Here is a 14,468-nt window from a genome sequence, read left to right on the forward strand (position 1 = left end):
ATTATACTGTGCTAACTTGCAGCCAAAGTAAGAAATCAATGCCTCGTTGAAAATTACCGTTAACGAATAGATGTTTTCTTTTACATCAATCTTGGTCCATTCGCCAGGGAATCTATACCGTCAAGTATAAAGATCTGAGATCCAGCGGAGCAAGACTAGGCACGTGGTTCCATCCCAGATGGGCACGCTTGCCATATGCATCGCGTCCTTCGGTCCACAGGCGTCGCCGGACGTGCACCACTCGCGCTCCGACACGTGTTGATTATTTGGGATTACTGGTTAATGCTTGTTTGCCCTTTGGCGCTTAGTTCTACCGTCTCGAGCAATGCGCATGGATTCCAGAGCGAAAAGCGGAGGATCGACGAGGCGCTGCCACTGCTAGGTAAGAATTTTCGCGTTCTTTTTCCGGGCGCAGCGCGAGAAATCGGTGAAAATTTCTCTCTTCTCTGGCTCCCGATTTCCAGGGTTTCTTGGAATTCGAAGGAGCCGGCTATGGATCCCGGCCGCAACAGCGACAGCGAGGAGGAGGAGAGCGTGTGTGGCAGCCGAAGCTGGGAGGTCGTGGCATCGGATCCCGACTCCGGATTATCCGACTCGAATTGCGACGTCCAGATGCATGAGGCCGGCATCACTGTTCTTCCCCAGCACTTCCTTCTCCCGCCGGCGGCGCAAGCATGCGCGCAAGAATCCAAGGCAGTGGAGGAGGAAGAATCTTCACGAGGTAGGGAACCGCCGTCCTCCTCGGTGAAGGATTGGATTGAGCCGTCACGGGTGATTGATGAACGGCAGGAATCCGGGCAGCAGGAGCAGCATCACAGGCAGCAGCAGCAGCAGCAGCAGCACGATTTGGATTTGCTATCGACGCTCATCTCGTCCGTCCTAGAATCCGAGAAGAGGGAGGGTGGGATTGCCGAGGGAGGAGACCTCCAGACAGGGACAGGAGAGGAGGCATCATCCCTGGCGAGTTTGCATCGCGAGATTGTGTCGGAGTCGGGATTTAGCGCTTTGGTTCCATCGGATCTTCACGGGAATGTGTTGAGACCGGAAGAACAGGAGGAGGGCGAGGCGATTGGCGAGGAGGGTGGTGGTGGTTTTGGAATTGGAGAAGAAGAGGATGGGAGGATAGGGGGAAGCTGGAAGAAGAAGATTGCGAGTTATATCCGGAGGGCGAGTACGCTGTGGTCTCTCACGATTGCTGCGGCGCTGGTGGGACTCGTGATCATTGGGCAACGATGGCAGCACGAGCGCTGGCAAAACCACCAGATGCGCTTGCAGCTTTGCTACAAGGACGAGGTACTTCCACTCAAAACTTTGGATTTTTTTTGTTTCTAGAAGCTCCTTTCCTTGATTCCTGGGTTTGCTTTGCATAGTTCTTGTTCTTGGGCTGGTATCATTGGTTTCGTTTTTCGCATGAGCACCGAGAATCGAGCATGCGCTTTGCTTTTCCGATTCAATGATCGTTTGCGATCTTACGGTAGCACTTTGCTTTTCCTTTTCTTAGCAGCGAGCATCGCATTTTCTCTTTTTGCGCTGGAAGCTTCAGTGTTTTCACTTTCTTTGTTTGCTTGCTGATTCCTTGCCTGTGATGGATCACTTTCGCTCGAGAAGATCCAATCTTAACACACGCACTTTTTGGCTTCCAGAAAATCAGCCAGCTTCTCTTCCAGATCGCTCGATTGAAGGAGACGGTCTCGGGTCGGAGGAGAGTGCCAGTGATCAAAGCGAGCGCGGTTTGAGCTTGAGTCGACCGAGGCGATCAAAAAAGAGTTCAAAGAGAAACAAAGAAGAGAGAAGAGATTTCTTCTTCCTCCATGCATCGCATTGTTGGCCTCGTTCGTTCGTATTACATATAAATGGGGAATTAAGAAAGCGACATAGAACGAGCGGGCTACGTGGCACGATCTCGTGCAAAGAATCCAGCCATCCAGGTGTGACCAACGCGACGCCATGATCTAGCCGTACCGGCGTTGAGTTAAATCGTCCGTACGTTTTAGGGCGAGCAGGAGAGAGAGAGCTGGGAAAAGATCTCCCTTCGCGCCGTCACGAAAGCCGCAATTAGCACGGGGCGGACGAAGCGCGCGCGACGAAAAGGCAAGGTTGGAAAGAGCGTAGCGCAGCCAGGGCATTCCTCCACTGCGATTTGGGCGTTTTAGGGTTTGTCAATCCGTGGCCTGTGTGTTCCACGCTTTTCATTCGAGTGCCACTTTCCCCAGCTCGCGTTCTTCTTTTTTTTTCTCCTCTTTTTTTCCCACCGTTTTGTGTTCCTTTATCCTACATTGCCCCGTTTTTTTTTTTTGGTTGAGTGAAGAAGAAAAGTTACAGCGGCTACGATTCTTTTGATTCTTTTTCCGCATTTTGGCATTCGTTTTTCTTTGTTTTTTCGTCCTTTCTTTCGTTTTTTTTTTTCGTAAGTCTCCCGCCTTTTAGATATGGATCGCTACCAGCGAGTGGAGAAACCTCGTCCCGAGACTCCAATTAGCGAGAATGAGATTCGCATTACCACCCAGGGAAAGATGAGGAACTACATCACTTACGCGACCAACCTTCTCCAGGTATGGATAGATAGATCTCTCTTTTTATTCTTTATATTCCTTTTCATGGTTGTGCTCCATTCTTTACAGGACAAGGGAGCCTCTGAAATCGTCTTGAAGGCCATGGGTCGTGCTATCAACAAGACCGTTAACATCGCCGAGATCATCAAGGTTTGTAGTATTATCCTGTGTTCTTTTTGTAATATATATTCCATTTCCAGCGAAGGATTGCCGGTCTGCATCAGATCACTTTCATCGGCTCCACTGATATCACGGATGTTTGGGAGCCACTTGAAGAGGGCCTGACAACGTAAGTGTAGCGCAGCTTTTCCATGCTACTTTTTTTGCGAAGTCTGAAAAGTTCTTATTCTCTCTTTTGCAGGCTAGAAACCACTCGGCACGTTTCAATGATCACCATCACGCTTTCTACGAAGGAGCTGGATACTGCCAACATCGGGTATGAAAACCACCTTATCCCTGTAACATTGGCTGTAAGCATTGCAATTTTTTAAATCACAGGTATCAGCCTCCACTCTCCCCGGATCAAGTGAAACCAAACATAGATTTCGACTATGTTGAAGCCGCAGGTATGATGCTGGACTTTTCTTGCTGTCTATATATTGATCTTTCTCCTGCATTGTATAGACGCACCACCGCGTGGAAGGGGCCGTGGCCGTGGTCGTGGACGGGGAGGCCGAGGAAGAGGTATGAATTAGATTAGTCACGATTATGAGATGAAAGTTCTTTTCTGTTTTTTTGCTTAGAATCTGGGAATGGTATAGCCCCAGCTGCTGAGTATCCCGCCGGTGAAGCTCGAGGACGCGGGCGTGGAAGAGGTTGGGGCCGAGGACGTGGCCGGGGCCGTGGCCGCGGGACCGACTACGTCTCAGACGGTGCTGCTGGCTACGAAGAAAACTCTGAAGCTCCCCGTGGAAGAGGTAGAAGAGTGTTTCGAAGCTAAGGAAAGTTATATCTCACATCACTCTTTTCTTCTTTGGCAGGCCGTGGTCAGATGAAAGTGAGGGGTCGGGGAAGAGGTGGCGGCCGCGGTGATGCTCAAGCTGGAGAGGAAGCCCCGGTGGAATAGCTGGTATGTCCATAGCCGTGGTTGACCGAGGGAGAGCGAGAGAAGTGAAAAAGAAAAGGGAGAGAGTTGGATTTTCGTGAGAGTTTGGCGATTCGATCGATCGACTCGTCGCAACTCTCTTGGGAGAATGCTCGTGTTTTCGTTCGTCTTGGTTTTGTTTTTGGCTGCTCATGAGAGAGAGAGAGAGTGGGAGAGAATCTACTGTTCCTTATATGCGTGTGTGCTTTTGTCTGGAACCACAAACAAAGGTATATTTTACACTCGAATATTCGCCACAACTTAGAAACCATCGAATCTTCTCCCCAACATTGAAAAGGAACTTAGAAGCATCAAGAAGGCGGGGTTGACTACATGGATCACCGCATTTGTCAAAGGAATACAAAAAAAACGCCAAAAGATAACTACTAGTGATGGGTGATGGATCAACGCTTGCATTTGTCAAAGGAACAGAAGAAAGGAAACAAGAAAACTATTGGGCCTCTTTGCAGGCCAGCTCCTCCCAACTCAAAAGGGCATCTTTTCTCCTCTCCCATGGCCTGCTTTTGTTTGTTTTGTCGCGACTAACTTGCGGCATCTAAAATGTCACTTTCAAAGAGGCTCTGCGCCAAAAAAGGGGATCTTTGAACCATGTTCACGCTTCTCAGACTCAAGTTTTCTCTGACACTGACGACTCATGTGATCGAGTTTCAATGGTGATTGTCTCCAACAGCAAGAAAAGTGGAAATTCTTAATATATTCTTCTCTTCACGACACACATCACAGTTTCCTAAGCAGGCCAGAGTCCGTGATCCGGTCGGTATTATAGTTTTGCTGGTTGGATTGGATCCACAAGAGAGTAAAGACAGAAAGAAATCCCACTGCTTTTGCGCCTATAACTTGAATCGTTCCAAAAGAGCTCTGCAATGTAACCCTCGCATTCATCCATTTCATTCCCATCTTGGATGCGTGAAGTTAACGCCACATGAGATGCAACATGGGTGGTGGAATGAACCAAACCTCAAAATGCCAAGACGAGGTCAACCAACTATAGGTACGTAAAAATCTCAGATATTTTAGTATTACTTGTTGAAAGATCTAAGGCACTGTAGATGCAAATATAAATTAATCTAATCAAGTACAGATTTTGTACATGTATAAAATCTTTGTGCAATTTTTTGGGTGGATATTTGTAAGAAACGGCACACATGGTGTGTCACATGTATAGTTGCCATGTTAGTGGTTTGATGGTGTGAAATTGGGATAAAGCTTGCACAGAGAGGACCAAATGTTGGCTTTCTCAACCGGGCCTGCCACAAGTTTTGATGCACTCCACAACGCATTCTGTCTTCGATCGTGGGCAGTGTGGCCGACAGAGAAATCCCAATCTTCTTCCGACGTGGATTAGGGCGGTGCCACTGGAAAAGCTGGCGGAGGCGGGGAACAGTTCTTGAGAGCCACTAGCCAGGCCTCCTTTGTTGTTGGGGGGGCCCTGGCATGGGGGCATCTTTGCAAAGTAAAGCATCTTCTTTACAAGACAAATCAATTATTATAATAATTATAATAATAGTTGAACAATAATAATAATAGGAACAATGATGATGATGATGCCACAGCACAGTCGGGGAAGACAATTGGCTCTTTACAAGCCCACTTTGAAGCATGAAGCAGCATCCAGTTGTTCTGAATATGCTAAAGCTCCGCCCCAAAAACATTTGCACAGGAATTGGGAACACCCAGATGGATGCAGTTCTAGTTGCTGGGAAAGAATACAATATAAATGTTGATATAATAATAGATACAAATATAATATGCAGGAAAAAAAAAGAATGCAGGTCTCACATCAGACAATACTGCACTGGAAAGGGAGAAAAAGCACCAAAGGTATCGCCCCGCCCCGGGGCAAAACTATAGGTGTGTTTGCAGAACACACACCTTTGGTAGTGGGGGAGGGCCTTACAATTGGAACTTTAGCATCGTATAAACTGTGGAGAAGCTCCAAATCTGGAATCTGCCGCTGCACTCTTGAGTGGAGGGTCGGATCTTGAGATTTTTATGCGAGTCAAATTCAGGCGAGTGCGCAAAAACCTGATGAATGCGACGATCCGATTTCCCGGGGACAAAACAGCGACACGTCGAGAGGACATGTTTTCTCAAAAAACCCCAATTTGAATATTTGAATTAAATACAGAAAAGAAAGAGCTCAAAGATCCTGTTTGCCTTTAAGAAAATGGGGAGCACAACTTTGGGTTTCGAGGTTTTTTTGAATCCAAGGCATGGATTCTACAACATGTCCCGTTCATGTAGTGGATATTCCGCGGCATCCATCACTGTGTCGTGACATCCGGTACCCTCGTTTAATAATATTTAATTCATATGGATCCCAGTAAATTCCACAAAATTCTGCGGTTAAATCCCATATTTTTCACTTCGCGGGTGAAAATTCTAACCACGAAACCGTTGTGGATAAGATGGGGCGTTAGAGATATGACTTCACGTCGCACACCCTCAACGCGAAATGCACAAATTTTTTAAAAATAACTTGGCGGGCGTTCGTTACTTTAGCTTAGCTTAACCTAACCCCAAATGGGCTTAGATTAACGGCAGAGAAACCTGTATATAAAGAAACCCCCCCTCCCCTTTTCATCCACAGCATCACCATATTTTTTTCCTCCTCCCATTTCCAGTAGAAGCGCGCTTCTCTGTTCCTTCACACGCTTTGCGGTCGATCGATCGACCTCTCTACTCTCTTATCTCATCCTCCAGCGATGGAATTGATTCGCTCGCTCGACTCCTGCGTCGATTCCTCCCGGCGCGCGCCGATCAGCAGCGCGCGGGATAGGAAATTCCCCCCGCCGATGCCGATGGCTGTCCAGTTCGTCAACACGAAGAGCGATTGCTGCCCGGATGAGATGGTGCGGGGCGTCCGGCTCCAGGCGGTGCGCAGCAATGGGAGGTTCGTCCTCCAGGAGGTGAAAATTCCCAGCGATCAGATCGTCTTCGTTCACAAATTCCGGGAGCAGGGGCGTCTTGTGCTCCAGATCGTCCGCCCCAAATCCGAGGAGAAAATCGCGAAAACCGCCGAGCGCAAGGAGGAAATCAGTGTGGTTGCACCGGCGATTTCATGCGCGGCCTTGCCAATCGTCGAGAAATCTCCTCTTGCTATCGCCCCCGCGGCTCCTCCCGCCATCAAACCAATCGCCCCTCTTTCTCCTCTGGCACCCAAATCGATCGCTCCCGCCGCGATTTCTCCAGCGATTCCCAGAGCCATTGTCGATCCAGAGCCAGCGCCAGCAGCTCCACTGGTGGCAGCGCACCAGCCACATTCCAATTCCTCGCTGGAATCGTGTGGAGAGGAGGCGAAGAAGAAGAAATTGCCACAGCAAGACGCCCATCTCTTGCAAGAACTGATTGGAGCGTGCGCAAATCGGATGGCCAGGATTCACGTTCCGTACGGGATAGCCGTACGATAGAGCTCCTAGTAACTAAGTTTTTGTTCTTAGGCAATCTTGACCCTAGATTTTAATCAATCCAACGGCTTTTCTTGGCAGTACTTATCCACCGTAGATCTCAGCGGATCCGACGGCTCTGGTTGGGTTCTTGTTCTTGTGGAAGGGAATGCCCGGCAGCGCAGCCCCACTCATCCAATCGTGTATCGATCGCGGGGAGCTGGATCGCGCCGCAAGGATCTATTGCGAGGAGTCGCGATCGCCGGCGGAGTGCGAGCCGTACTGCGGGAACTTGATTCTCGCGGCATTCGCCCGGCTAGGGCATTCGCGCGACGCCAAGGCACTGTTTGATCGCATGGGCGACAGGGACATTGTGTCCTGGACCACAATGTTGCGCGCCTACGCCACCGCCGGCGATCTAGAGGAATCGCGAGCCATCTTCGCCGCGATGCCGTGCTGGGACGTGATCGCCATGAATTCGCTGCTGGATGCGTATGCCCGGGTGGGGCACCTCGATTCCCTGCTCGAGCTCTTCGATTCCATGCCGGAGTGGAGCCGATCGTCGCTGACGAGCGCCATCGCCGCCCACGGCCGGCGCGGGAATGTGAAAGAGTGCCTTAGCCTTTTCCGCGACATGGAAGAGCACGACCTCGTCGCCGCCAACGCCGTCTTGACGGCCTTCTCGCGTAACGGGGATTTTGATTCCGCCAAGGCACTGTTTGATTCCCTGCCGTGCGCGAGCATCGTGACATGGAACGCCATGCTGTGTGCCCACGTCACTGCCGGCCACTTGGAGGCCGCCACGTGTATGTTCGAGTCCATGCCTGCGAGGGACCCCGTGACGTGGACAGCCCTAATCTCGGCATTTGCCGCGGCCGGGGATTTGGGCGCGGCGAAAGCCCTGTTCGATTCCATGCCCCAACGCGACCTCGCGGCGTGCAATCTGATCATCGCGGCGCTCGCGCAGCGCGGATTTATCGACGCCGCGCGACGAATCTTCGATTCCATGCCGGAATGGGACGTGGTTTCGTGCACGGCAATGCTCGCGGCATTCGCGCGCAACGGGCTGCTGGAAGACGCGAGGCACGTCTTCGGTTCCATCCCTGCCGCCAACGTCGTGACTTGGACCGCCATGCTGGCGGCGTATGGACGGAACGGCCACCTGGATACCGCCCAGTGCCTGTTCCGTGGCATGCCCGTCGCGAGCACTGTGACGTGGAACGCCATGCTGGCGACATTCGCGCACGCGGGGCAGCTGAACCAGTTTGCCACGATAGCGCCAATGCCTGATGTGGACGTGGTGACGTGGAACACCGTCCTCGCTCACACGGGCGACCTCCAAGACGCTGGGCGGATATTCGCCACAATGCCCGAGAGAGATTCCAGCTCGTGGAACGCAGTGCCTGTTATGTATGCTCAAAGAGGGCATATCGAAAAGACGCTGGAGCTTTACTGGGCGATGCTACTCCATGGCTTCCAGCCGACCGGAGCTTCCTTCCTGTGTGTTCTTCTCGGTTGTAGCCATGCCGGCGACGTTGATCGAGGCTTGAGCTACTTTCGATCGATGAGACTGGATCACGGCTTTGATGTTCGCAAGGAACACTTTAGCTGCATGGTTGATCTTCTGTCTAGAGCTGGACACTTTGTCGAAGCCAAAGAACTCGTCCAGACCATGCCTTTTGTTCCAAAGATCCAGGATTTCACCTGTTTGATCCGAGGTCCCAGCAGTGGCAGCACTGTCCACGAGAGCGAAATGATCGAGCTGGACGAGAGCAATGGCGCAGCTTATGTTCTAACTCGCGAGATCCTACAAAGTACGCGAAGAAACTTATTGGAGCTGTGATCAAAGACAAGAAAAGTATGTCCAGCATTATTCGACGTAAGAGAAGAAAAGAAAAGAGAAAGCAAGTTCGATCGAGAGAACTAGCTTCATACCTCCGATGCCTCTCATCGGTTTTGCTTCTCCCACCAATCGAGGAACTTCTTCTTTGGCTCCGTTCGCTTGAATTTGTAAAGACCCAGCGCGAAGTTTGCTAGCTCGCCTCCCAGCGCCATGCCGACGAATCCCCCTCCAAGAATCGCCATTGCAGTGACTGCGGAGAAAAAGATAGAACACCAATGAATCAATTTTTCCATCGAAGGATAACTTTACTTCGTGGTTGCTTGCCGAGCGCGTGAGACATGAATCCAGTTCCAACAGCGCCTCCGGCAGTGCCGGCGTAGCAGAATAGCTTCGCGTCATTCATCTTTCGGAGCTGCGGAGGATCGATCGGGGTAGAATCGGTGGCATTTCGATCGAAAAATCTTACCTGAGGCCCGTAGACTGGATCCGAGGCGATGAACGTATCCACATCCTTCTTGGTGTATGGCGGCAGCGATTTCGCCCTGAGCAGCACTTCCTTGAGATCGCGGAAGGGATCCTTGAGCACATCCATCCTCCCTCCAAGAACCCTAATGTCGCTTTCTTTTTACTTCTAGGGCAAAGTTTAGGGCAAATTTGGGCCCCGTGGGCGCAAAATCTAGCATTTCTTATACGGTAGCCATGGCTTAGGTTGGGAGCTCCGCGAAGCGATCGATCGATCGAGGTGCGAGACAGGATGTTCTCGCTCTTGTATGGATTGTGGAAGTATCTCTTCAGCAAGGCGGAGTTCCACGTTTTGATCCTCGGCATTGACAAGGCGGGGAAGACTGTAAGCTCTCCTAGAACCCTGATTCTTTCACTTGTCGTGCTCGCGATCTCGAATCTGAGCTGAATTCTTTGCTTCTTTCGCGATCTAGACATTGCTGGAGAAGCTTAAGACTATCTACTCGGATTTCGAGGGCCTCCCGCCGGATCGAATCGTCCCTACTGTCGGCCTCAATATCGGCCGTGTGGAAGCTTACAAGTCGAAGCTTATTTTTTGGGATCTAGGAGGACAGGTCGGTGTCGCGAAGAACTTTGGTTTTCGCATTGTTTATCTGCTTGGATGTGATTTTTCGTGTGAAATGCAGCTAGGCTTGCGCACGATCTGGGAGAAATATTTCGAAGAAGCTCATGCGATTGTTTTCGTCGTGGATGCTGCAAACCATGCTCGATTTGACGACGCAAAGTCTGCTCTTGGTACGTTATATATAAGCTTTCTTCGTTCCCTTTCCATTCTTTCTTTCTTAGAAGGATTTTTCTTTCGTTATGTTGTAGAGAAAGCTCTGAGGCACAAGGATTTGCAAGACGCACCATTGCTCATTTTTGCCAACAAACAGGCAAGTGCCTACATACTTTTGTTCGATTTTCTTCTAAGTTCTTCCTGCTGTCCAGGACGTACAAGGAGCTGTAACAGCGGAAGAACTCACCACATTCTTGGACTTGAAAGAAATCGACGAGAGACCTTCGTTTGTGAAAGAAATCTCTGCTTATGATGGGTACACCTTTGATCTCTTTGCATGATTTGTTTTCTTTTATCACGTCGAAAGCTCTGTCTCAGGACTGGCATCAGAGACGGGGTAATGTGGCTTGTTGAAGAGATGAAGCGAAGCAAGCGTTCAGAGATGCTTAGGCAGCACTCAGATATTAATGTGGTTGTGTAAAAAAAATTCTTATCTGAAAATAAGTTATTGGTATCAGGATTGTGAGTTAGTCTGAGGCAAGTTTGGGTGCAATATGGGATAATGGATATATTTAGAATATGTTTAAATATTTTGGCACTATTTTAATGATTTGTGAGTGTATAGAAGTGTTGGTCTCGGCCATTACAACTTATGCGAAGCAATTACATCAAGGTTGGCTTAGAGCTACTGAGGCAATAAGCAAAGCTCAAGATAAGTATCAACATGATAAAGATCAGTATCGTCAGGATGTATCCTATCAAGTAGGAGATCAGGTGTGGCTATCTTCCCAGACCTTGAATATTAAGGGATCTTTGTTTCAGAAGCTGTTACCAAAATATGTTAGACCCTAGGTTTTGAAACAAATTAGTGATATATCCTATCAGTTGGATTTTCCTGCAGAAATATCCAATGTTCATAATGTATTTCATACCAAATTATTGGCTCCTTACACTATAAATGTTGCATGTCCAAGGGAAATTCGTCCACCACCAAAAGTTGCAGATGGTGAACCTGAGTATGAAGCTGAAATTATCTTGGATTCTTGGTTCTGGAGACGGGATCGTATGAAGGAATATTGCGTTAAATGGAAAGGTTACCCAACTTATGAATCAACTTGGGAGCCTTTTAGGAATCTTATATATGCTTGTAAGTCTGTCATAGAGTATGAAAATTATAATAAAGACTAGCTTTTGTAAATCTTGTAATAAATCTTGCAAATCAATAAAGTAATATCTTTCTATAAATCAAAGTTTCACTTCTCTCGTTCGTTAATACTTAAGTCAGTTTTGGTAGACTGACTTTGGCACTTCGATGCACAGATTCAATCCATAGGAGGGTTGTGTAGTGCACCTTATCTCTCTTCCATTAAGCCAACTGGAAAAGGGGCAATTGCTTGATAAAAGAGCCCTTAATGGTTATTTTATCCTCATTTATCCCCCAAGGTTCCAAGGATCCACGGTGACAGTATATCCCCATGATCACATGCGCTACATTCACCCCCCCCCCCCCCCCTTTATAGATGTCAATGTCTTTATTGACTATTAATTACAACCCTTATTGAGCCAAGAGGAACCAGCACCTCCATTTTCGCACTAAATCTACCAATCTGTAAGTGACTAATTTTTCCATTCTACTTTAGTCACTTAACTGCACCTCCGACCACTTTGAGGAGTCTCATTCACAAACTTCATAAGTCCCATTCAGAACTTGGGGCTTGCTAGCCCCGCGAATGGCATCCACGCCACTCAGCCTTTGCACTTAGTCCAAGTGCTCCACGTGTCCGATCCCATGATCGACACCCCAAGGTACCACTGACGTATCGGCCCGTTACGCTAAGGCCATGCCCATTTACCTTGGTCACACTGGTGGTCCAACACCACCTGCATTCCAATCCCGTCTCTCAAAGACTGGGTCATCCGTCCATGAGTGATCATCCCAGATCCACTCCTTAACATCCTTAGGATGCCTACAGACATGGGGAATAACCTTCCCCAATATCTCCGTTCCGGTCCTCATCAAGTCCCTTTTTGTCCTTGGCTGTGTTCGCCAACACCACCACCGGATCAAGGCCCACCGGCTCGACCACTAAGTCCCACTATCCTCTAGGACTTCCTCATTGTGTGACTGTGTTCTTGGTCACCACACCAGAGGGCTACTCCTCTTCCTTTCCACAGTCTGGGACTTTGGGACACCATTTCGGAACACCGTGGCCCTACGCAGGCCTCATGGGTACTCTCCCCGCCTTCCGCCTTTGGGTGCTCTAGCCATGGGCTTAGAGCGAGGTTCTGTTGAGCCACGCCTGGTATCCAAGTAGGTAGTGCCACCACCCACACTTGGACTGGGAGCATTGACCATTCGATCTTCCGGGGGAGCTAGAGCCGGCTCTTGAACACTTCACCAAGCTACCCCGCTTGTCGGTCCGTATTCACTCTAGTCTTGGACTTCCTAGTGTTCAGCTCATCACCCAACACTGGGTATGGCCTTCCTGGGCCCAACTGGCCTTTCTTGGGCCAAACTGGCCTTTCCTGGCCAAATTGGCTCCACTGGGCTCCAACCCTTACACTCTCCCTACTATACTTTTGGAACCCCTCGCAGGCCCCCCCCCCGGGGGGACGATCGCTTTGGGCTTTCACCCAACTGCCTGTATTAGTATTTGGACTTGGACTCGGACTCGGTCTCGGTCCCGGTTTTGGACTCAGACTCGTTCTCGGCCTCAGTCTCGGGTCCATCTCAGACTCCATCTCGGATCCATCTCGGACTCCATCTCGGACTCCATCTCGGGTCCATCTCGGACTCCATCTCGGACTCCATCTCGGGTCCATCTCAGACTCCATCTTGGACTCCATCTCAGGTCCATCTCGGACTCCATCTCGGGTCCATCTCGGACTCCATCTCGGACTCCATCTCAGGTCCATCTCGGACTCCATCTCAGACTCCATCTCGGGTCCATCTCGGACTCCATCTCGGGTCCATCTCGGACTCCATCTTGGGGTCCTTCTCGGACACTTCCACATGTCATGTGTTGGTCCTTTTGGGTCCCTTTTTGGAGCCTCGCTTAAGGCTCGCTTCGTGCTCATTCTTCGAGCACTTCGTTGGGAGTTCCACTCCCACTCTCGACCTTTTCAAGTCGAAGCTTTTAGTCCAAACGTGTTACGCTCGTTTAGCTTTCGCTTTGGCCACTACCACGTGGCACCCTTTTGGCTCCACTTTGGGGCCTAGGGATTTTGTGTCTCACACAATCCTTCCATTGTGTAAATCAGCTATTCCATGTGAGGCATAGTCATCCACCCGTACCACAGTCCCACGGTGGATACCTTCGTACGTAGATACTCCACATAAAAGGAAGGACGTATGTATGAATGCTCAATACATACGATTTCAAATTTAGGGGTAGGAATAGACCTTGCTCAAGGGTATATTATATTTTTAAGTAGCCACTAATCAATGGGAATCAAACTTGTGCCATTTGCTCTGATACCACATGTAGCACATTTTATCTTTCTCCCCTTAAGCCAACTGAAAAAGGGGCAATTGCTTGATGAAAGAGTCCCATGATCACATGCGCTACAGATTGGTTCCAAACTATGGTTAGAACGCATGTCCGACCACCTGAGACATTAGTTTAGCTCTCGCTGGACTGTGTCGCTCTTTTTTCTATTGTTCGGCTTGGGTCTAAGCCCAAGCTCCACACTGCTCTAGTCAATGGAGTACCCTCTTCTTCACATTAGGCCACCGGTATACTATAATCATGCTAAACACTATCTGCCACCTTTTTGCATGCAAGTGCTGGATATGGGGAGTTATTGCTTATGGAATTATATTAGACCCTCATTTCGTAGTGCAATAGGCTTAGAGTTTGGCTCCAAATTCAAGTGTGCTACAGGGAGGGTAAGGAGATGGAGTTTTAGAGATGCACCTAGAGCATGAGTAGAGTGTTAACCGTTGAGGCATAGTTGGGGATCCCTCACTCCCCAACACATGAAGTCCTGAAACTAATTTACTTATATCGACCAAAACCAAAGATGAATATAATGGATAATATCAAAGTCATAAAAAAAATTCTTAAAGACAACAAATTATCAATAAAGAAATCTTATATTAAAACACAAAAGTATTCTAAATATGTTAACATCTAATAAAGTAGGATAGGATAGGAACCACTAATATTATAAAAATATAAAGATATAGGATTAACCATCCAATAACATTTAATAGCTTGTATACCATTATAAAAAATGATAAAGATAAACTATCAAATGATATAAATAGCATGCTAAACAACTTACAAAAGATAACTCCAAAAATATAATTATTAGCTAAATAAAAAAAATGCTTTTGAAT

At 48.7% G+C, this 14,468-nt stretch overlaps 5 protein-coding genes across 7 annotated transcripts; 4 read left to right on the forward strand and 1 right to left on the reverse strand.

The window, feature by feature from the left end:
* Window positions 1-251: 251 nt before the first annotated feature.
* LOC9642102 lies at window positions 252-1,880 on the forward strand. Its single transcript, XM_002971103.2, has 4 exons — window positions 252-382; window positions 465-721; window positions 790-1,293; window positions 1,644-1,880. Exons 1-4 carry the CDS (start codon window positions 283-285, stop codon window positions 1,734-1,736), a joined length of 954 nt encoding a protein of 317 aa, XP_002971149.1. The 5' UTR covers window positions 252-282; the 3' UTR covers window positions 1,737-1,880.
* Window positions 1,881-1,969: 89 nt separating this feature from the next.
* On the forward strand, window positions 1,970-3,884 carry LOC9642103 (ribonuclease P protein subunit p25-like protein). The gene is made up of 8 exons (XM_002971104.2): window positions 1,970-2,552; window positions 2,622-2,702; window positions 2,753-2,841; window positions 2,914-2,988; window positions 3,051-3,118; window positions 3,177-3,236; window positions 3,296-3,469; window positions 3,533-3,884. The coding sequence occupies exons 1-8, from the start codon at window positions 2,430-2,432 to the stop codon at window positions 3,616-3,618; spliced, it is 756 nt and encodes a 251-aa protein (XP_002971150.1). The 5' UTR covers window positions 1,970-2,429; the 3' UTR covers window positions 3,619-3,884.
* A 3,328-nt stretch (window positions 3,885-7,212) lies between these two features.
* On the forward strand, window positions 7,213-8,886 carry LOC9642104 (pentatricopeptide repeat-containing protein At2g35030, mitochondrial). The gene has a single exon (XM_024675923.1). It carries the CDS (start codon window positions 7,213-7,215, stop codon window positions 8,884-8,886), a length of 1,674 nt encoding a protein of 557 aa, XP_024531691.1.
* On the reverse strand, window positions 8,694-9,551 carry LOC9642105 (succinate dehydrogenase subunit 6, mitochondrial). 2 transcript variants are annotated; one of them, XM_024675843.1, is made up of 4 exons: window positions 9,353-9,551; window positions 9,196-9,298; window positions 8,979-9,136; window positions 8,694-8,880 (listed from the first exon to the last, which is right to left on the reverse strand). In XM_024675843.1, the coding sequence occupies exons 1-3, from the start codon at window positions 9,476-9,478 to the stop codon at window positions 8,991-8,993; spliced, it is 375 nt and encodes a 124-aa protein (XP_024531611.1). In that variant the 5' UTR covers window positions 9,479-9,551; the 3' UTR covers window positions 8,694-8,880; window positions 8,979-8,990. The 2 variants fall into 2 exon arrangements, with proteins under 2 accessions (XP_024531611.1, XP_002971344.1); XM_002971298.2 differs by lacking the exon at window positions 8,694-8,880 and having other exon boundaries at window positions 8,889-9,136.
* Window positions 9,552-9,560: 9 nt separating this feature from the next.
* Window positions 9,561-10,656, forward strand: LOC9642732 (ADP-ribosylation factor-related protein 1). Of its 2 annotated transcripts, none has more exons than XM_024675840.1 (6): window positions 9,561-9,733; window positions 9,822-9,962; window positions 10,035-10,143; window positions 10,222-10,283; window positions 10,339-10,442; window positions 10,494-10,594. In XM_024675840.1, the coding sequence occupies exons 1-6, from the start codon at window positions 9,641-9,643 to the stop codon at window positions 10,525-10,527; spliced, it is 543 nt and encodes a 180-aa protein (XP_024531608.1). In that variant the 5' UTR covers window positions 9,561-9,640; the 3' UTR covers window positions 10,528-10,594. The 2 variants fall into 2 exon arrangements, with proteins under 2 accessions (XP_024531608.1, XP_002971152.1); XM_002971106.2 differs by having other exon boundaries at window positions 9,562-9,733; window positions 10,505-10,656.
* Window positions 10,657-14,468: the final 3,812 nt, after the last annotated feature.

The sequence above is a fragment of the Selaginella moellendorffii genome, unplaced genomic scaffold (assembly GCF_000143415.4).
Source record: "Selaginella moellendorffii unplaced genomic scaffold, v1.0 SELMOscaffold_16, whole genome shotgun sequence".
In the NCBI taxonomy this organism is placed as follows: domain Eukaryota; kingdom Viridiplantae; phylum Streptophyta; class Lycopodiopsida; order Selaginellales; family Selaginellaceae; genus Selaginella; species Selaginella moellendorffii.

Excerpts from the sequence above, each read along its gene's own strand:
- LOC9642102 (XM_002971103.2), top strand. The coding sequence starts at position 283 with ATGCTTGTTTGCCCTTTGGCGCTTAGTTCTACCGTCTCGAGCAATGCG. Across the intron at positions 383-464 it reads CGAGGCGCTGCCACTGCTAG|GGTTTCTTGGAATTCGAAGG; the intron begins GTAAGAATTTTC and ends CCCGATTTCCAG. Across the intron at positions 1,294-1,643 it reads AGCTTTGCTACAAGGACGAG|AAAATCAGCCAGCTTCTCTT; the intron begins GTACTTCCACTC and ends TTTGGCTTCCAG.
- LOC9642103 (XM_002971104.2), top strand. The coding sequence starts at position 2,430 with ATGGATCGCTACCAGCGAGTGGAGAAACCTCGTCCCGAGACTCCAATT. Across the intron at positions 2,553-2,621 it reads ACGCGACCAACCTTCTCCAG|GACAAGGGAGCCTCTGAAAT; the intron begins GTATGGATAGAT and ends CATTCTTTACAG. Across the intron at positions 2,989-3,050 it reads CTGGATACTGCCAACATCGG|GTATCAGCCTCCACTCTCCC; the intron begins GTATGAAAACCA and ends TTTAAATCACAG.
- LOC9642104 (XM_024675923.1), top strand. The coding sequence starts at position 7,213 with ATGCCCGGCAGCGCAGCCCCACTCATCCAATCGTGTATCGATCGCGGG.
- LOC9642105 (XM_024675843.1), bottom strand. The coding sequence starts at position 9,478 with ATGGATGTGCTCAAGGATCCCTTCCGCGATCTCAAGGAAGTGCTGCTC. Across the intron at positions 9,299-9,352 it reads ATCCAGTCTACGGGCCTCAG|CTCCGAAAGATGAATGACGC; the intron begins GTAAGATTTTTC and ends GATCCTCCGCAG. Across the intron at positions 9,137-9,195 it reads GCTCGGCAAGCAACCACGAA|TCACTGCAATGGCGATTCTT; the intron begins GTAAAGTTATCC and ends TTTTCTCCGCAG.
- LOC9642732 (XM_002971106.2), top strand. The coding sequence starts at position 9,641 with ATGTTCTCGCTCTTGTATGGATTGTGGAAGTATCTCTTCAGCAAGGCG. Across the intron at positions 9,734-9,821 it reads TTGACAAGGCGGGGAAGACT|ACATTGCTGGAGAAGCTTAA; the intron begins GTAAGCTCTCCT and ends TTCGCGATCTAG. Across the intron at positions 10,284-10,338 it reads TCATTTTTGCCAACAAACAG|GACGTACAAGGAGCTGTAAC; the intron begins GCAAGTGCCTAC and ends CCTGCTGTCCAG.